Source organism: Oncorhynchus clarkii, chromosome 20, assembly GCF_045791955.1.
Source record: "Oncorhynchus clarkii lewisi isolate Uvic-CL-2024 chromosome 20, UVic_Ocla_1.0, whole genome shotgun sequence".
Lineage (NCBI taxonomy): Eukaryota > Metazoa > Chordata > Actinopteri > Salmoniformes > Salmonidae > Oncorhynchus > Oncorhynchus clarkii.
This window is the reverse complement of record NC_092166.1, coordinates 33,537,984-33,563,121: the sequence shown is the minus strand read 5'-3', so window position 1 is coordinate 33,563,121 and position 25,138 is coordinate 33,537,984. Positions and strand designations below refer to the sequence as shown.

Sequence of the window (25,138 nt, the reverse complement as noted above, 5' to 3'; positions counted from 1 at the left end):
CGTGCATCAATACTGGTATATAGTAAAATACGGTATACCGGCCAGACTACTGTTTGTTTGCCAACTCGTAGAAGAAGACAATGGAGATGGCCTCAATGGCATTGCCCATGCTCTCATAGGTCTATAATGAGACAGATACAATGATGCAATGTCTAAGTAAGGGATCATCAACTAGATTCAGAAACGGCCCATTTTTTTCTATTTTTTTATTGAGTGGATGGTCGGGGAGCCGGAACATGATTACAAATAATTTGTAGACAGCGGTCAGCAAGAAGTCCACACGGATATAGTATTTGACTAAAACCTAATAATTTCAAACCTTGCTTACATTTGTTTATGATCACGTGTCTCGCTATTATGCGTGGAAATACGTGTGAACATATTTCCTAGTTTAAAATCGCTTGGAGCTGATTTCCCAATGTTAATTTTTTAAATAAAAAAATTATGTCCAACAATGAAAATACAACAACAACAAAATACAATGGGGATAAAACCACCTGTGGGAAGCCAGTTGGGGAACAGACTTTTTAAAATTGAACCTTTATTTAATTTAAGTCTATGGACTGTACTGACCAATCATGCCTTTATGCCAGAAGAGGGGTTAGGGGTCAAGGGTAATGGGTTGATCAGTGATCTACCAGAGGACGGGACAGTAGAACCCAGGGAACTATTCAAAGTCTTGAAAAGGTTTCAGATTTTGCTTGCGAGCATGTTTTTATCGATATGAACTTGGTTTTGTTGACCGACTGAATGAGAATGTGCATGTACAAAAAGTTGTATGTTTACTCTGTAAATCCAGCCACACTTTGATTGAACAGACCCTAACTGTTCCGTTTTAAAAATCATGGAGGACCAGAAGGGGAAATTGATTGTCCCCCAAAAACAACTCTCCAACATGACCATACTTTGTTTTATTTGTTAAATACGTTATATTGAGATGTAGGTATGTCTATGCTGTAGATCACATTGAGACACTTTGTGATTGAATAGTGACCAGAACTGTAAGAGCAAGAACACGTACTGAAAAAAACATACATAAATGCACAATCACTAAAATGTCCTGCGTTTCTATCATCGTTTGAATGCAATGCCGTACATTGGAAGGTTTGTTTTGCTGTGGTAATACATGGAAGCAAAGTATATGGTATAAACGGGTTAAATATGTATCTTGGAGGTGAGAGAACTTTCCCCAAAAGACATGTACAGGAATCGATCTACGTACACGTTATGACGGGGGCGAGAACGCTGCTCATTGGTTGAACCGGGACCCTGTGCTCCTGACAGTTCGGCTGCAGACAGCCTGTCAAACCCAGCGCATAGATAATGTAGGCTCAACAGTTACGGGACTGATCGAATCGGGCGGTACCGAAGGAATTATTATCCAGCACAACGATACAGCATTTGTTTCACCATGGACTCATTCAGACGGTTTCAGGATGACGACTATAGAAACTGGATTAAAACGACCATGGGTCTGAATTGTCTTAAAACGCAACTAGGAGGATTCCTGGAACACGAAACCGAAACGTACCACGATCAACTCCGAAACAAAGTAAACGCAAACAAAGGCGATCTATGTACAACACAATGTAACCTGAAGAAATGGATGCCCAGGCCAAAGCAGGTGATTAAAATATGTGAGTTAAAATGTAACTCGCATGATATCTGAGTTTCCGTCCCTAATATGTTCTGCCCATGCACGGATGTCATAGGCTACAACTGTTGTTTTATGGAATTACTTTTGTGATTGTAATATAAAACAACCCGTTTGAATTCGAGAACCACATTTGTATTATTGCAAACCAAAATAATCATATTGAGGGCAAAACATTAACCCCAAAAAGTATTGAGAGGAAAAATAAATAATATTGCAAGAAAATATTTTTTTAAAGGCAAGAACAAGTGACTTGTAAATTAATGGATTTTTTTCTTCTTCAGTAAGCACGTTTCCATCCACAGTTTGTATGGAGTGAAGTCATACCGTATAAAATAAATCGCACAGTTGTGATAGAAACAGGAAGTTTCGGTACAATTTTATAAATGCCGACAGAAAACGTGTTTGTTCGACATGGTGGGATCTCTGTTGGTAAAATGAATTATGCGAGAAATGGCGGTGGAAACGCCTTTATGCGTAAATGTTGAAATAATAGCCATCCTACTGAAGTAAACGTGAAGTCACGTGATGATATGTCGTGTGGTCCTTCCACTACGACTCGGGGAAACTACAGTTTATTAGGCTACAGATGAAAATGTAATGATCTTCACAGGGTGGTGAAAGTGCTCGGTGATCGTGATGCGTATTTCAAATATATATCGAGGGTTCGATTCTGGTGACTTGACGATCGATGCTTGACTGCCTTTTGACAAAAACACATATTCTCGGGTTTATCCATAATAATCTCACTGATCAACCCATGACCCCTGATCCCTAACCCCCTGTAGACTAGTCTACCCGGGGTTGCCATGTCTGCGGTTTTCTGTAAATTGTAACCTGTTGCTACAGATTATGAGGCAGTGAGCAGACTGTTGCTGAGTGAGTGGTGGGGATGGCTGGAAGGGTGTGTGCGTGTGTGTTATTTAGAGCACTGGTTGAGAGCGCTGCTGCTGAGTCATTGAGACGGCAGCACGCACACGTCGTGACAACTTTTTACCAGTTGTAGGTAGGCTATTTAGATTGTCATTATGGAGACACCTATTTACAAACCTTTTCCATAAAACCTATTAATGCGCTATAACTGATATAAGCCCGACAACGACTGGAATACGACTTTAGGCTCACTAGTATGCTGTAGATAAATTCGCTCAGAGGTGGTTTAAAGTAAACTGCATTTGAAAGTCGACTTTTCTTATGGAAAACTTTATCAAGCAATGGGTTTTAGCATGCTTAGTTATTGGGTCTCCAGCACTTGAAATGGAATTTATAGATGCTTCTGTTACGGGAATAAGTCCACAATAAACCTGACATTAAATTTGGAGAATGATACATTTGCATTTGTTGGCCGTCATGTAGTCTATTCATTTCTATGCAATTGTAGGCTACTGTAGTTTACCGTTTGATACACTATACACATACAAGTATTTATAGTATGTGGACACCCCTTCAAATGAGTGGATTTGGCTATTTCAGCCACACCCGTTGCTGACAGGTGTATAAAATCGAGCACACAGCCATGCAATCTCCATAGACAAACATTGGCAGTATAATGGCCTTACTGAAGAGCTCAGTGACTTCCAATGTGGCACTGTCATAGGATGCCACCTTTCCAACAAGTCAGTTCGTCACATTTCTGCCCAGCTAGAGCTGCCCCAGGCAACTGTAAGTGCTGTTATTGTGAATTGGAAACATCTAGGAGCAACAACGGTGCTGGGAGCGCGTAGCACATAAAAATGGTCAGTCCTCAGTTGCAACACTTACTACAGAGTTCCAAACTGCCTCTGGAAACAACATCAGCACAAAAACTGTTAGTCAGGAGCTTCATGAAGTGGGTTTCCATGGCTGAGCGGCCTCACACAAGCCTACGATCACCATGCGCAAGCTAAGCTTTGGCTGGAGTGGTGTAAAGCTCGCTGCCATTGGACTCAGGGGCAGTGGAAACGTGTTCTCTGGAGGGATGAATCATGCTTCACCATCTGGCAGTCCCACAAATGAATCAGGGTTTGGCGTAAGCCAGGAGAACAATACCTGTCTGACTGCATAGTGCCAACTGTAAAGTTTTGTGGAGGAGGAATAATGTTGTGGGGCTGTTTTTCATGGTTCGGGCTGGGCCTCTTAGTTCCAGTGAAGGGAAATCTTAACGCTAGAGCATAAATTGACATTCTAGACGATTCTGTACTTCCAACTTTGTGGCAACAGTTTGGGGAAGGTACTTTCCTGTTTCAGCATGACAATGCCCCTGTGCACAAAGCGAGGTCCATACTGAAATGGTTTGTCGATCTTTGTGGAAGAACTTGACTGGCCTTCAGAGCTCTAACCTCAACCCCATCTAACAACTTTGGGATAAATTGGAACGCAGAATGCCAGCCAGGCCTAATCGCCCAACATCAGTGCCCGACCTCACACATGTTCTTGTGGCTGAATGGAAGCAAGTCCCCGCAGCAATGTTCCAACATCTAATGGAATGTATTTCCGGAAGAGTGGAGGCTGTTATAGCAGCAATGGGGGCACAAACTCCATATTGATGCCCATGATTTTGGAATGAGATGTTCAACACGATATCACTGAAGTCATTGCAAATCAATTTGTGCCACTTGTGTAGTCTACCTGGAGCTGACAAACAGATTTTAAAAATTGCCTATAACTTCAATTTGTTATTGTAGCCTTGTGTTATTAGGCAATTATTAATGGCCGTGTTAGGATAATTCAATTAGAAATTATCAATTGTTATCATGGTGACAGCTCTATCGCAAATGTATCATTCTCCACATTTAATGTCAGTTTCATTGTGGATGTTGGCCTATCAGGGCCTATAGGCCACCTGCATCTAGTTCAGCAAACCATGGCAAAGTTGAATTGCAATTATAAATTCAGATTTTAGTCAGTAGCCTATGCCTATTGAAATAACGAGTCAATCTCACAAACAGGCCATTTTATAACGGTTTGTAGTCTTAACATCTAACACAATGGCACAATTGCCAGAAAATAGCCTAGCATTCTTTTTTGAAGTTCGTTCAAGTGTTTCTTTTTTCAGAGATTTCGAGATCCTCTGTCCAACTTTCATCCCTCTAACTCTCCTGTCGGATTTATCAAGTTATGTGCAAAAGGGATTTAATTACAATTATAAACTGAATGCTGATTGGTTGAAAGCTGTGGTATATCAGACAGTGTACCACGGTATGACCCCCAAAAAATGATGCTGTTCTAAATATGTTTAACCAGTTTATAATAGCAATAAGGCACTTCAGGAATTTGTGGTAAATGGCCATTATACTACGGCTAAGGGCTGTGTCCTAAGAACAGCCCTTAGTCGTGAAATATTGGCAATGTACCTCACCTCCTCGGGCCTTATTGCTTAATCATAGCAGTCAAAACAAGTTAAATCGACAGCCATTGATGGAAAATGATCTGGCAAATTTAATAAGGGCGAATTAGCCTTTCTCTTGCGACATATTCTTAAACTCACAATAGTTATTATTTTGATGGAAAACTGAAGTTTGCTTCTTAGCTTACATCGTTACAAATTCCGCAGATATTCCTTCTTAATTCGCACTAACATTATAGAAAAAGGGTTTATTGGATAAATGTGGCAACTGTTCTTCTGCTGCGAAAAAAAAGAAACATTTTTGGGCTAGTTTTCAGGCCTGGTAAGTGGGTTGAGGTGTCATTGGGCTAGAAATTTGAACTTGACCTGGCAACCCTGAGCCTATCCTACTCATAGCCTACTCGCCCTGTATCTGCCAGCTGTTGGCTAGAGCACATGTGGTAAAACCAGACTAGGCACATTTGCTATTTAATTTTTGTGAAAAACTATGGGTAGAGTAGAAAATACAATGGAAACACACTGAACTTTATATTTTTATTCAGTACATGAAAACTTGAGGGAAAAGGTCAGCCTCACCCAGTGATCCAGTTTGTTTACATCCAAGGCTATGTAGACCTCGGTATGTTAGATATAGCTACCATGCAACCAAGATAACTTGCTAGATACTTGTTTGTTACTCTATAAAGTAGCTTGATTGCTAATTCCAGAATTCAGGGGATACAATACACATCTAAATGATCTTCAGTCCCTAACTATGTTAGGTAGCTAACAGGTTAAGAAGCTAGCTAGCAAGTTGATTCACACATGACTGGTCATTTGTAGGTAGCTGCAGTGCAACAAGACCAAAGTCAAAACCAACTTTTTCTAAACACCTCAATCTACACGTATATGGCCAGTGACGATAGCTCCTTATGTACTAGTCATAGTAATAAACATAATTGTCACGTATACTCCCTCTCCGGCCTCTAGGTCATCAGGCTGCTGATTATCCCGCACACCTGTCACCGTTGTCAAGCGCACCCGCGCCTCATGACACTCACCTGGACTCCATCACATCCTTGATTAGCTTCCCTATATCTGCCACTCCCCTTGGTTCTCTCCTCGGGTGTTATCGACTCTGTTTCCACGTCGGCGCGTTTTGTGTTTCGCGGTTATTGTTTTGTTTACTTATTGAAACACACACTCCCTGTACTTGCTTCCCGACTCAGCGCACTCGTCACAAGAATCTTTGAGTTAGTCCTTGGCGAGACAGTTGACAAAGCTGTTACTTGACTCAATACTGTTAAAGCTGCAAGACATGGGCATTACCACAGAGTTTTTCTTGACTAATGTCGACTGGAAAATCCGAGGCATAAAGCAGATAAGTGTTTAATTACAGTAGTTGATTGATTTTGTCATGTCCACGCCGCCGCAATCAGTCTGCACAATTAACCATCACAAATGATTTTATTAAGGACATACCCCTTACTGTACATTTAGACCTGTGATAGACACATTGTCCTTAGAAGAATGTTCAAGAAATTTACAATTTCCACAAAGTGTTCAACTCGTTTTCCTTGATAAATGGTTTCCAACATATGATTGTCAGAACTTAACTAAAGAGCAAGAACATCTCTGCATTGTAATTGTATTTGCAGGATACCTTATTGAACATGTGGCTGGTAACAAATTGCTACTGTAAACTGGACTGAACACAGTTCAGCGACAATGGATAAGTCTGCCCTACTCATTCTCGTCTGTACAGTTAGAAGTGTTTGTAGTATTGTTGGGAACGAAGTGATGTTCCTTTTCGGCTTCTCTCAGCTACGGAGGCAGATCATCAGCCAAACTACCTGTGGAAAAGGAACAGGAATTATGCAAAAAGGTTAACATGGGTGGAAACTTAAACACAGATTCTCAATGTACAACTAACGATAAGTGCACAAGTCATAATTCAATTTAAAAAACGTTATTTATTATTGTTCACGGTAACTGTATGCTCCGGTTTTGTCAATGTTGTCACAACCAGCTATAAATTCATTACCCTTTACACTCGTACCCGTATGTATAAGGGTTGAAAATGGCAGATATGGACATTGATAAGCACGTAAATTGGAACGTAGTGGCTGTACAGTAACATGCTACACAAGACGTCAGAGCTCAAGGGCCTCCAGTTCATAGCGCTGTATTGGGTTTTGACTGACAGCCGTTAGGAACTTGAGCAGCACGCACAGCCCAAAAAAGGTTGCCCCATTCCTCCCGCTAATTGGCCAACTTTTGCAAATGATTTTGTGTGTCTGAGTGAGGGAAATGCCTTAAGTTACGAGGACTCTATGGATTTTGAAAGATGTGAAGTTGAGGATTTATAATGAATACCACTTTGATGTCATACGAGCAAGTCAAACACCGGTGAATCCAAATGTACACTTCACATTTCCACATCATAAAACTCATGTCATGTACAGTGTCAGTGTTTATCATCACTATGTTTGATGTACAGTTACAAGATGACATGACGTCATACCCTGGGGCTGTCCTGAACACAATGAGCCTATGCTTGCTTTGTTGTAAAGAAAATTTACAGTGGACCACACATCTGAATGCACTCATGACTTCATTCCATGCGCACCAAAATTACCATCTGCTTCTCTGAATTGCCTAGTGAAAGCCTAACACTGTAAGGCCTTTAAAAAATTAAAAAATTTAGCGAGTCATGTTGGCAATAGAACCCCACATTTTCCAACAATATTCTTGTCATGTCACTGAATGTATTTAGAGTATTTTCAGATTTTGATACCAAAAAAAAAGTACAGTAAGTGTAAAATGCACGTAAAGTCTTGGATTCAGTCTTGTCAGGTGAAGCGTCATGTCCTCACCTTTAGTCTAATCATTTCCCCATGATCTCCAAACGGTTTCCTTTGAGTTGCTACCATGGTAATGCTTTGCTTATCTTATTTCTCATGTAATAAACATTTAAATTTAGCCCTATCTATGTAGGCCAATTCCCATGAGTGTAAGGGGTTAAAGGAATGAACTGGCGGTGTAAGGAATATGACGGAACTCCACTCAACCATGGTTGTAGCAATCCATTGCCTTAAATCCATGAAAGGGAGTTAACAAGTAAATGCCATTTGAAGAAGGGGGTTTAGGGCACCAAGTAATTTTTCAGCCACGTTGGTGCCACTACAGCCCTTGCTCCCCGTGAGAGAGCATCCTGACCGTGCAGCTTAGAAGGGCTGCTTCTTCCAGAAGCTGGCCAGCAGCATCTGGAAGACAGGAGGGGGCCGTCTGCTGGAGGAACTGTTGGGTTTGCCTGCACACAGCAATGACTTTAGCCAGCTGAACCTCTCCCTTCTCATACTTTCCTAAGGGTTGGAACACAAAATGGATTAGTTGGAAAGCACTAGGGGCAACAGTGGAGCGCATCTTTACTGAGTAGTGGGCACATGTTGTGGACGGGGATAGGGGATGGGTATAATTCCATGACTCTGGATCAGAAGATTGCGTGTTTGATCCCAGTGGTGGACACTGATTTTAATATATATTTTTTTACCCTATCCCATACCTTAACCATTCAGAGTCAGTACCTAAACTTAACCCTTAACTTCGAAACTTGACGTTTAGAGAAATGGAATGCAGCTCAGTGTTCAACACCATAGTGCCCACAAAGCTCATCACTAAGCAAAGAACCCTGGGATTAAACACCGCCCCCAGGTGGTAAGGGTGGACAACACCTCTACCACGCTGATCCTGAACACAGGGCCCCTCAGGGGTGAATGCTTAGTCCCCTTTCTGAACTCCCTGTTCACTCACGACTGCATGACCAAGCACGACTCCAACACCATCATTTAGTTTGCTGACGGTGGTAGGATTGAACCCCCTCAGGAGACTGAAAAGATTTGGGGAAGGCCCAAAAAATTGTCAGACTCCAGTCACCCAAGTCATAGACTGCTGCTACTCACTGTTTATTATCTATACATAGTTACTTTACCCCTACTTACACACACATGTACAAATTACCTCGACTAACCTGTACCCCCGCACATTGACTCGGTACCAGTACCCCCTGTATATAGCCTCGTTATTGTTGTTTTGTGTTACTTATTTATACAATTGTTTTACTTTAGTTTATTTAGTAAATTTTCTTAACCAACAATGCAGTTCGAGAAATAGAGTTAAGGGCTTGTAAGTAAGCATTTCAAGGTAAGGTTGTATTCGCCGCATGTTACAAGTAGGAGCAACTCGGGGTGTAAAAACAAATGTAAATAAAATAAATATACACTTTCAAATGGGACTTTTTGAGCAACTTGGATAAATGTCTAATTCTGCACTGAGACATCGCTTATTGGGCAGACAGATAGGCACACACACACACAGCCAGTGAGCCAGGCCACACAAAAAAAGAAACAAATGCAAAACAAAATTGTCTATAGTACAATCACACTGTAGTGAAAAGCTGCCCTTGCTCTATACAGCACTGGGGTTCATGAGAAGGGCTTGTAATGCCTTTGTTCTTGACTAGCCACCTACCACTAGAGTAACTTCAGAGTTACTTCAGTGCACCATATCTTGCTTGTTGGCTTTGATCGAAATGATATAACCATGCTAGCTAATTTTTTCAATACATCTTCTAAATGTGAAATTACAAGACCCAAAAGACACTTACCAAAGGGTTTCCCTATGTCTTCCTTTGTTGTAAAGCTGACGTTATCTAGTTATACTAGTCAGGCCCATTGGGCTAACTAGCTAGCTAATAGCCACTGAGCCTTTTTTAAATACAATTTTTATGGAAAAGTGAAATAAATAATCAATCAACCTTTTTTCATACCCTAGCTGGCTAGTTATCAGAAGACACTGTTGCCTCTCAGCATTGCCAGCATTAACATACCTCAGTGAGCTGTACAGGCCATAATTTTATTTTAAATGAGGATGAACTGTCTCTCCAAAACCAGTTGACCAGTAGAGACGCATCATATACAGTGGGGCAAAAAAGTATTTAGTCAGCCACCAATTGTGCAAGTTCTCCCACTTAAAAAGATGAGAGAGGCCTGTCATTTTCATCATAGGTACACTTCAACTATGACAGACAAAATGAGAAAATAAAATCCAGAAAATCACATTGTAGGATTTTTAATGAATTTATTTGCAAATTATGGTGGAAAATAAGTATTTGGTCACCTACAAACAAGCAAGATTTCTGGCTCTCACAGACCTGTAACTTCTTCTTTAAGAGGCTCCTCTGTCCTCCACTCGTTACCTGTATTAATGGCACCTGTTTGAACTTGTTATCAGTATAAAAGACACCTGTCCACAACCTCAAACAGTCACACTCCAAACTCCACTATGACCAAGACCAAAGAGCTGTCAAAGGACACCAGAAACAAAATTGTAGACCTGCACCAGGCTGGAAAGATTGAATCTGCAATAGGTAAGCAGCTTGGTTTGAAGAAATCAACTGTGGGAGCAATTATTAGGAAATGGAAGACATACAAGACCACTGATAATCTCCCTCGATCTGGGGCTCCACGCAAGATCTCACCCCGTGGGGTCAAAATGATCACAAGAACTGTGAGCAAAAATCGCAGAACCACACGGGGGGGACCTAGTGAATAACTTGCAGAGAGCTGGGACCAAAGTAACAAAGTCTACCATCAGTAACGCACTACGCCGCCAGGGACTCAAATCCTGCAGTGCCAGACGTGTCCCCCTGCTTAAGCCAGTACATGTCCAGGCCCGTCTGAAGTTTGCTAGAGAGCATTTGGATGATCCAAAAGAAGATTGGAAGAATGTCATATGGTCAGATGAAACCAAAATATAACTTTTTGGTAAAAACTCAACTCGTTGTGTTTGGCTGGGTCTTTCAGCATGACAATGATCCCAAACACACCGCCCGGGCAACGAAGGAGTGGCTTCGTAAGAAGCATTTCAAGGTCCTGGAGTGGCCTAGCCAGTCTCCAGATCTCAATCCCACATAGAAAATCTTTGGAGGGAGTTGAAAGTCTGTGTTGCCCAGCAACAGCCCCAAAACATCACTGCTCTAGAGGAGATCTGCATGGAGGAATGGGCCAAAATACCAGCAACAGTGTGTGAAAACCTTGTGAAGACTTACAGAAAACGTTTGACCTCTGTCATTGCCAACAAAGGGTATATAACAAAGTATTGAGATAAACTTTTGTTATTGACCAAATACTTATTTTCCACCATATTTGCAAATAAATTCATTAAAAAATCCTACAATGTGATTTTCTGGATTTTTTCTCTCATTTTGTCTGTCATAGTTGAAGTGTACCTATGATGAAAACTACAGGCCTCTCTCGGCTTTTTAAGTGGGAGAACTTGCACAATTGGTGGCTGACTAAATACTTTTTTGCCCCACTGTACCTCCTCCCTCTAAACCCCGCCTACCCGGAATGAACATGCCAAAACTTTGCAAACCCAAAAAAGGCAGTGAAGAAAAGGGCCGGATAATGTAACCAAATAGAGTAAAAAAAATTGCAGTCAGAGGTGTTTAATCGCAATTGCGTAATCTTTGAAAATGTTTCCCAGATTATATATATTGTTTAATTAATTTACAATTTGTTTTTACCTTTCAAAATGATTTTCTTGCAATACTATCTATTTTGCTCTCAATACTTTTGGGTTAATGTTTGCGTTCAATATTATTATTTGTGTTTGCAATAAAAAAAAAAGTTCTCGAATTCGAAAGGTTATCTTGATGTTAAAAACACAAAAGTAATTCTATGGTTGTTCCTGTGTAAGGTTCCTCAAGTGTGTGAAGTGTGCGTGCCATGGAGAGATGAGATCTGGGCCAACCATTCATGTAAAGGCGGACAGGTCTACTGGAATAACTCCAAGCCGTACCTGTGGCCTACGAAGAAATGGGAGGTAGCCAAGGTAAAGTACCGACATCTGGAGTAATGCTCTTCCTGTATTTATCATAAGTGTGTTACATCCTGCCTTGGTAGTTGGTATGTCATTGTGTGTGTGTGTGTGTGTGTTTAGGTCTACATGCCCCGTGGAAATATGGACCACACCGCTGTGGACCAATTTGACATCTCGGCCTTCCTCAATCTCATGTCCCAATGCAGCTACTTTTCCAAGTTTGTGAAGCCCAAAACTCTTATCACACAGGTAAACTTTCTCACACTCACAAATGTGCACATTTACCTGTGTATAAGTATGACGGTGTGTATGTGTGCAGGTGACCAACGTGAGGAACCAGGTGATGCACTCGGCTGACTTCCGGGTGGAGAAGAGGGAGTTAGAATCTTACCTAGGGCGAATCAAAGACCTGGGCCAGGCTCTGAAAACACACTACCCCAAATTCAGTGAGCTGACAGAGGAGATCGAACAGGTGTGTGTGTGCGTGTGCTATTAAGTCCATACCTCACTTTTACATTGGGAACCTGACCGGTATCTTTGTCCCAGCTCCAGAATACAGACTTCAGTTTTATCATGAGCTGTGTCGGGAAGAAGATTGCACTTGCGGCAGATAAGATCCCAGAGAGCATGCTGAAACTCCAGAACTTTCTGAGTCTGGAACAACAGATACTGAAGGAAAAGTTGGAGTGTCTGTCCCAACGCTATGAAGAGGACAGAGAGACAGCCCTTACTGTAAGACACACACAAACACACACACGTCATGTTATTCTATCCTCGTGGGGACCTACAATGTATTTCCATTCAAAATCCTTTTTTCCCCCTAACTTTAACCCATAACCCTAAACCTAACTTATAACTCTAAACCTAACCCTAATTCTAACTCTAATTGTAACCCTAAGCTTAAAATAGCCTTTGTCCTCATGGGGACCTGGGAAATGTAAGTCCCCACACACACACACACACACACACACACACACACACACACACACACACACACACACACACACACACTCACACTCACACTCACACTCAGACATCCTCACTGTAAGGCACCTCAAATGTTTGTGTGTGTGTGTGTACCCCCAGCTGGAGGAGTTGCAGTGTGTGAGGGTGTTTCTGGAGGGGAACAATGACCTGCAGGAGAGCCTGGCGCCACAGTGGGAGAGACTGACAGAGGTGCAGGAAAGAGTGGACACACTCACTGTCAGAGTGGACACACTGGAGAGGAACACACGCACACACGGTGAGTGAGGAAGAGGAACATAGAGCGAGAGATGGATTCAACCCCACTCAGCATTTGTTTTCCAGAGAGAGAGCAGGGCTGTATTCATTAGTCAAATTCCATTGCAAAACGTTTTGTCTGTTTCAAAAAGATTTAACGTAAACCGTTTACACTAAGAAACAAACAAGCAAACAGAGTAAACGGAACAAAACGGGAAGGGACCTACCTTAATTTGTCCAATAGAAATGCTCATTTTTCATTTGGAGTAAACGGTTTCCATTGCAAAAAGTTTTGTAACAGACTAAACGTTTTGCAACAGAATACAACTAATGAATACACCCCAGGTAGAGAGAGAGACCGAGAGAGAGAGAGTAGAGAGACAGATAATGGAGTTACTGAGGAATCCAGCCCTACTCAGAGAGAGAGACTTGAGGGTTAAAATTACTTAAAAGATTCACATTTTTATTGAACCTTTATTTAACTAGGCAGTTAACAACACATTTTTATTGAACCTTTATTTAACTAGGCAGTTAACAACACATTTTTATTGAACCTTTATTTAACTAGGCAGTTAACAACACATTTTTATTTACAATGACGGCCTTCCCCGGCCAAACCCTAACCCGACGACGCTGGGCAATTGTGTGCCGTCGGTTGTGATACAGCCTGGAATCGAACCAGGGTCTGTAGTGACGCCTCTAGCACTGAGATGCAGTGCCTTAGACGGCAAATTAATCTAGTGTACAACTTTAAGTGTTCACCACATTTACATAATTTCACACAGACAGACTTTACCATGAACAGAGGAAAAATATTGACCTATGGCAGCTGTGTGTTTTTCAGATCCTGAGTTCAGTACTGACATCCTCAAATATAAGAACCATCTGTATGAAGAGGCCAGGAGGCAAGGGTGGCCTGAGCCTGTCTTCTCAGAGATAAAGGAAGCCCTCGGTAGGTCAGAACCTTATCCCTAGCTTTGGGCCTGGAGTTCTTCCTTAACATGCCCAAAATGTCGGCCATAACGGTCATCCAGACTATCCTGGCTACGTTACATGGTCAGGAAAAACTCCTGGCCCTTATCCAATTCTGTGGTGTAAAGAAGATGTCTTATGGTGGGTTATGCTGGGTTGTTTTATGATATTATATGCAATAGCTTTATAATATCAGGAAACAGCTCTATAAAAATGTGTCGATTGTAAATAAATGATTTATTATTATGTGAAAACGTTGGAGATGCATGCAGCTGTGTCTCTGTGAAGACTGACCCTCTGGCTTCTCCCAAAATGGGTTTGTCCAGGTTACAGGGGTCGTGTGCAGGTGAGAGGTCAGACATTTGAAGGTGTTCAGGTGTGCCCAAAGTCGAAGACAGCGCACCAGGAAGTGGCTAAACTGGCCCTGAGCCAGCTAGCCAAGGACAGTGCTAGCCTGAGTGAGCTAGCCAATGACACAGAGGAGGGAGAGGCATCCAGTAGCCAGACGGACCAACCACAAAGCCTCTCATGCACAGGTGCTGTATTCCTCAGCCAATCAAATGTATGGTATGAGTAAAAATATTGTGTCAATAGTATCTGTTAAAACATAATATCACCATGTTTTGTTTCTCAAATGACCAATAGTCCTAAATTGGTATCAGTGTCTGATTGATTAACCTCTACCATGTAACTCTGTCTTTAGGCCCTGTGTTCTTTGGTAGTGTCACTGTGGTCCTTAAAACTGACATCACCTCTGGAGAGGGGCATTCTGGAATGACAGAGGCTGTTCAGTCTGCCTACAAGAAACTAGCTCTCCTGTTGGATCTACCAGAATCAGGTTAAAGACCCCTACAGTACAGTAATGTACATCCACCGTTACTGTTTTCACTTACAGTGCCTTGCGAAAGTATTCGGCCCCCTTGAACTTTGCGACCTTTTGCCACATTTCAGGCTTCAAACATAAAGATATAAAACTGTATTTTTTTGTGAAGAATCAACAACAAGTGGGACACAATCATGAAGTGGAATGACATTTATTGGATATTTCAAACTTTTTTAACAAATCAAAAACTGAAAAATTGGGCGTGCAAAATTATTCAGCCTCCTTAAGTTAATACTTTGTAGCGCCACCTTTTGCTGCGATTACAGCTGTAAGTCGCTTGGGGTATGTCTCTATCAGTTTTGCACATCGAGAGACTGAAATTTTTTCCCATTCCTCCTTGCAAAACAGCTCGAGCTCAGTGAGGTTGGATGGAGAGCATTTGTGAACAGCAGTTTTCAGTTCTTTCCACAGATTCTCGATTGGATTCAGGTCTGGACTTTGACTTGGCCATTCTAACACCTGGATATGTTTATTTTTGAACCATTCCATTGTAGATTTTGCTTTATGTTTTGGATCATTGTCTTGTTGGAAGACAAATCTCCTTCCCAGTCTCAGGTCTTTTGCAGACTCCATCAGGTTTTCTTCCAGAATGGTCCTGTATTTGGCTCCATCCATCTTCCCATCAATTTTAACCATCTTCCCTGTCCCTGCTGAAGAAAAGCAGGCCCAAACCATGATGCTGCCACCACCATGTTTGACAGTGGGGATGGTGTGTTCAGCTGTGTTGCTTTTACGCCAAACATAACGTTTTGCATTGTTGCCAAAAAGTTCCATTTTGGTTTCATCTGACCAGAGCACCTTCTTCCACATGTTTGGTGTGTCTCCCAGGTGGCTTGTGGCAAACTTTAAACAACACTTTTTTTATGGATATCTTTAAGAAATGGCTTTCTTCTTGCCACTCTTCCATAAAGGCCAGATTTGTGCAATATACGACTGATTGTTGTCCTATGGACAGAGTCTCCCACCTCAGCTGTAGATCTCTGCAGTTCATCCAGAGTGATCATGGGCCTCTTGGCTGCATCTCTGATCAGTCTTCTCCTTGTATGAGCTGAAAGTTTAGAGGGACGGCCAGGTCTTGGTAGATTTGCCGTGGTCTGATACTCCTTCCATTTCAATATTATCGCTTGCACAGTGCTCCTTGGGATGTTTAAAGCTTGGGAAATATTTTTGTATCCAAATCCGGCTTTAACCTTCTTCACAACAGTATCTCGGACCTGCCTGGTGTGTTCCTTGTTCTTCATGATGCTCTCTGCGCTTTTAACGGACCTCTGAAACTATCACAGTGCAGGTGCATTTATACGGAGACTTGATTACACACAGGTGGATTGTATTTATCATCATTAGTTATTTAGGTCAACATTGGATCATTCAGAGATCCTCACTGAACTTCTGGAGAGAGTTTGCTGCACTGAAAGTAAAGGGGCTGAATAATTTTGCACGCCCAATTTTTCAGTTTTTGATTTGTTAAAAAGTTTTAAATATCCAATAGATGTCATTCCACTTCATGATTGTGTCCCACTTGTTGTTGATTCTTCACAAAAAAAGACAGTTTTATATATTTGTTTGAAGCCTGAAATGTGGCAAAAGGTCGCAAAGTTCAAGGGGGCCGAATACTTTCGCAAGGCACTGTATGTCCATCAAAATGCTTGTGGTCATGGAAACTCTTCTCTTGTACCTCAGCTTCCTCCTATAAGGATGTGGTCCTGGAGCACTGTCATACGCGGGATGTCCCACCCCCAGAGGAGGCTGTCCAATCTGATGCAGAGGAGAAGACCTACCAATGCACTCTTCGATTCACTGGACCAATCACCTTCTATGTCCCAGGTAACACCACATTCAGTAGGCCGTATGGATACTTTACAATGTTATGTTTCATGGTGTATTGAATGTAAATATATTGTGTGTATGTCAAATGTATATAGATATATACTGTAAGTATTATATCATGTTTAAAATATGTTTTCTGGTTCACTCCAGAGGGTTCCAGCAAAAAGAAACAGGCATGTCAGCAGGCAGCTAAAGTGGCCCTCCAGCGGCTGTCCGGAGTCCTCGGCAGTAAGGAAGTGATGGGAGGGAACTACGTGAGCACCCTGAAAGAGCTGCTGGAGGCTCAGACCCCACAACTGGACAAGCCTGCGTATGATGTCACAGACAGAGGAAGGGGAGCGGGGGAGGTCACTGAGAGGGGGGGGGGAGTGGAGGAACGTGGAGGGGTGACAAGTGGGGGGGGGATAGGCAAGAAGGAGAAAGGAGTGGGGTCAAGCGAAGGTGAGGGCTGCCCTCACCTCCCACTAGCTCCCATGATACATAGCGTGCAGCCCCCCGAGAGTCAGGTGGTCCCAGTGTCACTCATGGAAACCTTGGTTACTATGAACCCCATGGCTACCACAGTCACCATGGTTGCCATGCATACCACAGCCCCCATAAATACCACAATTACCATGGAGACCCAGGGGGGAGGGGCCTCAGAGTCAGACCCCAACCAAGCCACACCCACCCTCCCAGAGGAGAGCAGCGTCTCTTCAGGTACACAGAATCAAAATTAAAACTCACAGCTTTATTGTCCAGTTCATATTAACAGACAACAATGTACCTAGAAGAAACAAGAACAAAAAATAAGACAACAGTCAACACTGTTAAAAGAACACACTTTAAAAGAAGTGTGAAATTGAAGTCAATGAAAACGAGAACATATGAAAAAGGTGAGGTCCTTTTATCTGTCCTCCATTTTTCAGATGGCCGGGGGTTCGTTATGTGTGTGGCGGTACGTGTGCAGAAGGACCTCGACCCACACGAGGCCTCCTCTCGAGAGGAGGCGCTACAGGCAGCCTACTGCAGTCTGCTCCAGGGCCTGTCCCTGGGTCCGCCGCCTACAGCAGGTACACTACAGACTTTAGATACGGGGGGGACTTCATCCTACTTAATTGGTTAGTGGGTGTTGTTGTGACTCAGCCTGAACTCAGTGCTGCCCTTGCAGGTGGTGAGAAGCAGAGTGTGTTGGAGTTCTTCAGACGGACAAAGTGTGACCCCCCAGTGGAGGACTGTGTAACAACTATGGAGGGAAAGCACAGATGCGCTCTAAGAATCGTAGGCGAGCTCACCTTCCACAGCACAGGTTAAAAAAAATATATACACAAATGTCATCACAATGGCACATTTGATGAGAGGTAAACATTGGTTATAAAGGGTAATTGCAGTTTTTCCAGGACATGAAATGATCGATGTCTCACAATCACCTGTAACCCCCTCACCTCTCTCTCTCTCTCTGTCTCTCTAAGAGGCGGCCCCCAAAAAGCAGCAGGCAGAGCATTGCGCCGCTAAGGAGGCCCTGAGGCGTCTGAATGGGGTCCTGAGTGGGGTTTTGGGCGGAGACATCGGCAGAGCGGGTCCAAACTACAAGGGTAAACTCCAGGAGTTGCTGGTCAAGCATGGAGGAGGAGCCAAGCCAGAGTACAAAAATACTGAGGCTAACAAGATCAGAACAGGAGCCGGTTAGTCTGGACCTCTTTCTATCTCCCCATAGCTGCAGGTCAGGTGATGGGAAACTGCTGCTGCTGGCTCTAAAAACTAACACAGCACTTATTCAATTATTAATACATTATCTTCTCTCTGTATCTTTCTCTATGTCTATGTCTGTCGCTCTCTCTCTCTCTCCTGACTTCTATCTATCTCATGCTCTCTCTCCCCACAGCTGCAAGTCAGATGACCGGGGAAACTGCTGCTGTTGGCACTACTCTACAGGGTGACAAGTTGTCAGTTACCACGGAGACGACACCTGACGATTCCGGCCCGCCTCCGTCTAAGAGATCTGCAGGGGGAGAGATGGAAGGTGACTGTCCTCTCTTTGTTACTCTGCTCAAAGAACTGGAAAATGTCCTTTTTCAAGGAAAATAATCAGAACCAGGAACAAAACTGGTCTATACTGTTCCGGAACAGAACCGTTATTTTAAAAGCAACCGTTTAATAGCGTTCTTTTATATTCCAGACCAAAACATTTTCAATCCCACAAAGAAAGCAACAAAGCACCTACGCAAAGCACTCTCTCTGTCATTCAGAAACTTCTTCCAGTGTCTGCCTGCCAGCTGAACATCTTTGTGTGTGTGTGTGTGTGTGTGTGTGGGCTACCTGCCCTTCCCCCTCCGAAGAATAGCTGTAGCCTACTGACGTTACAAGCATGATTCAGAAGATGGAGAGAGAGATTTTGAATTAGAGAAGAATGGATTAACTTCTTGGGGATACTATAGTTATCACATTTCACATTGTATTTATTAACTACAAAAATACCTTATTTTTTAAAATTCTGGTGACGGTCTGCACACACAAGCATGTCAGCTAGCTATCTCCGGTCCAACGTTAAGCCAACTCTGAAGTTAAAGGACATTCAAAGTTCCTCCATAGAAGCCACTTCTCCGTAGGTGTAATACCGCGGGCCTAATTCAGATAATGCATGTTATATCAAGATGCCCAGCGCTTCAAGGCAAGCCTCCTCCTCCACCCTCACCCGCTCTCTCCCCACTCGGAAAATGTCCATTGCATCTCACGGCCCTAGACTTGTCTTTCCATCACACACGTAAATAACTCACTGTACTATAGCTTGCCCGCCCCATAGCAAGCTGCTATATCCGCACTGCATGATTGGTGAAGTCATTTAATGTCGAGCTAAATGTAAAAAATTTTTGTTTTTTTAAATAGAGATTTAAAAAGGAACCGAAAGGAACGATATTAGCCAGTACTTTTTTGGGGTCCGAACCAGTTCAGAACTGTATTTATCTGGTCGGAAAAGTGGGACGGAACAAAGAAAATGGTGGTTCAAAATGAAACGATTGGAAAATAATTGAGGTCCCTACCCCTGGACCTACCCTCTTTCTGAATCATTCTAAGCCTCAATATCAGTCAATTAGCAGTAACCTTTTACTCAGTACCTTTTATTTAATGTGTGTGTGTGTGTGTTTCAGAAATCCGGCGGTGTCTGGCACTGTGGAGTCTGCAGCCCCCGTGTGTGGTGTGTGAGGATGTGTCTGTGGAGCAGTTGTGTGAGTGGATGGTGGAGGTCCGACTAGACCGCCACGCCTTCCGGAACCAGACCCTGTTCAGCTCTAAGAAAGAGGCTATCCGCTGGTCCTGCCACAGCCTGGGTACAGCAGGGGATATCTTCCAGCCTGGCACCGGTGAGCAATCAATCAGTCATTCAATCAATTAATCAGCCAGAGCTGAGCCACAGATCGTTATTTAAAAAAAAATGTTTCAAACACCACTCCTCAGTAAATGGTTACACTACATAATACCCATCTCACCATCCTCCTTATCTTCCTCCTCTCCCGTCTTCACACCCCTTCTCTCTCTCTCTCGCTCTTCCTCTCCTCCCGTCTCTCGCTCTCTCTCTCCTTCTCTCTGTAGACGAGAGTAAGTCCACGGCGGTGGTGAAGACTTTTTTCCTGCAGCGGTCGTTCCCGTTGCCTGTGGAGGAAGTAGCAGAACCAGAGAAGGGCAGGTTCTGCTGCAATCTCAAAGACATCACCTGTGTCTTCACTTACCGTGGAGAGGGTATATAAAGAGCATGATTAGTAGGAATGGATTTATTTATCACATACCGTGCATTCGGAAAGTATTCAGACCCCTCCCCTTTTTCCAACATTTTGTTACGTTACAGCCTTATTCTAAAAAGGATTCAATATAATAAAATCCTCAATCTCCACACAATACCCCACAATGATGAAGCTAAAACAGGCTTTTAGAAATGTTTGCTAATTTAATTTAAAAATAAAAAACAGAAATACCTTATTTACATAAGTATTCAGACCCTTTGCTATGAGACTCGAAATTGAGCTCAGTTGCATCCTGTTTCCATTGATCATCCTTGAGATGTTTCTACAACTTGATTGTAGTCCACCTGTTGTAAATTCAATTGATGGGACATAATTTGGAACACCTGTCTATATAAGGTCCCACAGTTTTGCATGTCAGAGCTAGGAATTGTCCCTAGAGCTCCGAGACCGTGTTGTGTCGAGGCACAGATCTGGGGAAGGGTACCAAAAAATTACATTGAAGGTCCCCAAGAACACAGTGGCCTCCATCATTCTTAAATGGCAGAAGTTTGGAACCACCAAGACTCTTCCTTGAGCTGGCCGCCCAGCCAAACTGAGCAATCGGGGGAGAAGGGAAGTGAAGTGACCAAGAACCCAATGGTCACTCTGAAAGTGTTCCAGAGTTCCTCTGTGGAGATGGGAGAACCTTCCAGAAGGACAACCATCTCTGCAGCAACACCAATCAGACCTTTATGGTAGAGTTGCCAGATGGAAGCCACTCCTCAGTAAAAGGCACATGGCAGCCCGCTTGGAGTTTGCCAAAGGGCACCTAAAGGACACTCAGACCATGAGAAACAAGATTCTCTGGTCTGATGAAACCAAGATTGAAGACTTTGTCCTGAATGCCCAAGCGTCATATCTGGAGGAAACCTAGCACCATCCCTTTGGTGAAGCATGGAGGTGGCAGCATCATGCTGTGGGGATGTTTTTCAGCGGCAGGGACTGGGAAACCAGTTAGGATCGAGGGAAAGATAAACGGAGTAAAGTACAGAGAGATCCTTGAAAACCTTCTCCAGAGTGCTCAGGACATCAGACTGAGGCGAAGGTTCCCCTTCCAACAGGACAATGACCCTAAGCAGACAGCCAAGACAACACAGGAGTGGCTTCTGTACAAGTCTCTGTATGTCCTTAAGTGGCCCAGCCAGAGCCCGGACTTGAACCCGATCGAACATCTCTGGAGAAACGTGAAAATAGCTGTGCAGTGACGCTCCCCATCCAACCTGACAGCGCTTGAGAGGATCTGCGGAGAAGAATGGGAGAAACTCTCCAAATACAGGTGGGCCAAGCTTGTAGCGTCATACCCAAGAAGACTCAAGGCTGTAATCTCTGGAAAATGTGCTTTAAAGTACTGAGTAAAGGTTCTGAATACTTATGTAAATGTCATATTTCCATTTTATTTTATACATATTTAAATATTTCTGTAAACCTGTTTTTGCTTTGTCATTATGGGGTATTGTGGGTAGATTGATGAGGAAAAAAAACTATTCAATCCATTTTAGGACATCACGTAACAACGTGGGGAAAAAATCAAGGGGTCTGAATACTTTCCGAATGCACTGTATGAGAGCGTAGTGCAGGATAATGTTAGTAAATGAATGTACTGAGTGAACTGTATCACATTGCTAAAGGCAGATTTGATTGACAGGTTCCAGTGAGGCTGCAGCATGTCAGTCGGCCTACCAGAGGGCGCTGTCTCGTCTTGCTCCTTTCATTGGCTACTGTGGTCCTGTGGCCCCACCCAGCAGCACTGCGGATGCGAAGCAAAGGCTCAGCAATCTGTTGGAGGGGACAGCCCTTACATCTGTGAACTCCGCCCTTTCAGAAACTCAGTACAGAATCTCCGCCCAGCTTAGGTTCTCGGGGTAAAGACTGATAACAATCTATATAACTTTCATTTCTAAATATCAATCAATTTGAATAGTCCCTCAGTGTTTTGTTTTTTTATATGTTGAAAATGTGTATTTTGAGTGAACTCTCTCTTTACCACACAATGATATAATGGACTTGTTTGTAGTGAGTAGGAGTAACTGCCTGATGGTGGTGCATGATTGTGATTGGCAGGTACAGCATGGAGACTGAAGGACAGGACAGTAGGAAAGCTACCAGAGCCCAACTCAGCCAGCGCTTACTGGGCCTACTTGGGGAGGATGAGATGGGTCAGTACCACACACACACACACACACACACACACACACACACACACTGATATTGTGAATCCCTACACAGACTCCACAGCCTCGGTGAGGAACGTTCTAGATGAGTGGTTTGCGAAGAAAGGTCTGGAGAAACCTGGATTTGAGTACACTAATGACAAGTTTGGGACAAAAGTCACCTTCTCTGCCCCTCTCATCTGCTCCTACAAAGGTAGGCTTCTGACACACTCACACATTTACGTTTCAGTGATTTAGCAGATGCTCTTATCCAGAGGGACTTACAGTAGTAAATGCATATATTTTCATACTGGTCCCCTGTAGGGGACACACACACTCTCGCTCTCAGGCTATTTTCTGATTGGCTGTTTTCTCTGTCCTTCTGAAGAGTGGCAAGCCAGCCGGGAGAAAGCGAAGAAGAAATTAATCGATGAACTGCAGAGGCGGGTCAAATACTTTTGTGACGGAAGCACCAACTGAGGGCCCACTGACCAATCATAAAACATAGTTTTACTTACCCTTGGCTCCTGCATGAAATGACAAAATGTCCTCTATTTCCCAGTCTGGATCTCTCTCTTCCAAGTTTTCCCTCTTTCTTTTCCTCTGTGTTTCATCAGGCTAGTGTGTTGGTGACAGATGTGTCTGTCTGTAATAGTATGGCTTTAATACTATATATAATTCACTCTTTGCATGCACTGTTTTTACCACCAGGGTCCTGATATGAAAGGATCCGACATTTAGCAGCTCTTTTATTTTTGTACTCTGTCTAGTAACATAATGAATGTACTTCTGTGCACCCCAGATGTATTACATTTTAATCTGTAACAATTACCGAAGTATTTTAACACTAAATGAAAAGGCTCTCTGATAATAAAAAAATACCATCCACTACTTTGAATGATGCACTTGTCTGTCTCACCTGTCTCTGAAATGACTGGTCTTACTGGTGTGAACAGGGGTTAATGGGGAACACTGGTGTAACCGTTCCGCTGTCACTGGCCAAAGTATTTTGTATGGTTGGCTGAGTGTGAGTAATGTCGGGCGAATTGTGTGGAATCCTGGAGTGGGTGGGTTGAAACATTATACACCAGCATGCTGAGGTTTCAGCCTCAATATAACAACTCTAATGGCGTTGGTCTCAACATCTGATGAAGAGAGTCTGATGACTAGTCAATAAACATATATTTTTTAAATGGCATCACTTCGTCTTCATTTACCTTTCCCTCTTAACTTTACATTGCCTAAATCATTTTTTGACTAATGTTAAAAGTCATGATGGTCGATGCGTTCATTTAATACTTCACCCAGTGGGCACCAGAGCTCCTCTTATCCACACTACCACAGGAAACATTGGTGTGTGCGTTGAATGAGGGTATAGAGCCAGAAACCACTTCCAAACACATTGCATGGCCAAGACAGTCATCCTGTACCACAGGATGTACCACATCCTGAAATAAATAACTCAACTCTTTGCAGCAAGAGTTGTTTCGGTCGCTCTCTCCCTGTAGCTCTGGTACCTGTATGTTGGTGCTTGATTAGCCTCATCCCAATTTAGACACTCCTAGACAGGAGGCCAGTGGAGTCAGGTGTCAGGAATACCGTTCTGCTATTTATTGTTATTTCTGCACCAGCACCTAATAATGTGACTGTCTGTGAACATATTATTACACATACCATCTGACGCCAGGCCGGCGGTGCTACTGCACTCTGACCTGGGTGTGTTGACATCCTGTTCAGGCTGACAGTCCGTTTCCCATGAGATGCACACAGAGAGAGGGAAGGGTGTGTGTGTGTGTGGGGATGAAGTGAAGTGGATATATATTATGTGTCTGGTGGTGGATGGGTAGGGAGACCATAGTAGCGTGGCTATATTCTCATACCAAGGTTGAGAGAGAATTAAGTCAAATAAGAACATGGATCTTAAATATTCCTGAAAGGAAACTCCTCTCCCTTTTTTATAAATAGATACTCACCTGGCTGTGATGTGTGTAGTGGTCCTAGGTGTGTGTACTACTAGACAGCCACTTTAGGCTCTTGAGACCTATACATTTGACACATCCCCAACCCCCACCACCCCTAAACAGATGCTTGAGCTGCGGTAGGCCCATCTCTCGCATAGCATCTGAATGCGTCGGATCTGTTTCTCTTTCCAAAACCACTTGTGTGTCTCTCTTTGGTCAGCCGCTGCTATGTCCCAAGCCTATAGCGCACTGAGCACCTCGCTCCGCTGTCTGACCCGCCGCGAAGTCGGTCTTTATATACAGGGAATAATGATGCTGTTATGACAGGGGAAAAACTCAAGTGGTTTAATATGTAAGAAGCTTCCAAACAATAATTTGAAATAACCTAGTAAATAAAGAAAACTAAGCCATATTGTTGGTCATTGTCTCCCGTGTTCAGTGGCGGCCCGTCATTCAGGGCAGTTAATAAAGCTGCATACAAACATGGTCTCTTTTTTGTTTTCTTGAGTGAGGCAGCTCCAAGATG

General features: G+C 43.1%; 1 protein-coding gene across 2 annotated transcripts; it reads left to right on the top strand.

Moving 5' to 3' along the window:
* Nucleotides 1-1,266: 1,266 nt before the first annotated feature.
* LOC139376273 (uncharacterized) lies at nt 1,267-23,844 on the top strand. Of its 2 annotated transcripts, none has more exons than XM_071118628.1 (21): nt 1,267-1,624; nt 11,718-11,852; nt 11,961-12,089; nt 12,160-12,312; nt 12,387-12,572; nt 12,927-13,083; nt 13,906-14,013; nt 14,360-14,569; nt 14,737-14,871; nt 16,597-16,740; nt 16,894-17,442; nt 17,652-17,795; nt 17,894-18,031; nt 18,195-18,407; nt 18,608-18,745; nt 19,872-20,084; nt 20,314-20,460; nt 22,147-22,363; nt 22,563-22,657; nt 22,728-22,865; nt 23,040-23,844. In XM_071118628.1, exons 1-21 carry the CDS (start codon nt 1,412-1,414, stop codon nt 23,129-23,131), a joined length of 3,654 nt encoding a protein of 1,217 aa, XP_070974729.1. In that variant the 5' UTR covers nt 1,267-1,411; the 3' UTR covers nt 23,132-23,844. The 2 variants fall into 2 exon arrangements, with proteins under 2 accessions (XP_070974729.1, XP_070974730.1); XM_071118629.1 differs by having other exon boundaries at nt 1,315-1,637.
* Nucleotides 23,845-25,138: the final 1,294 nt, after the last annotated feature.

Coding starts and splice junctions, on each gene's coding strand:
- LOC139376273 (XM_071118628.1), top strand. CDS start 1,412: ATGGACTCATTCAGACGGTTTCAGGATGACGACTATAGAAACTGGATT. Junction 12,313..12,386: donor TGACAGAGGAGATCGAACAG/GTGTGTGTGTGC, acceptor TCTTTGTCCCAG/CTCCAGAATACAGACTTCAG. Junction 20,085..20,313: donor TATCTTCCAGCCTGGCACCG/GTGAGCAATCAA, acceptor TTCTCTCTGTAG/ACGAGAGTAAGTCCACGGCG.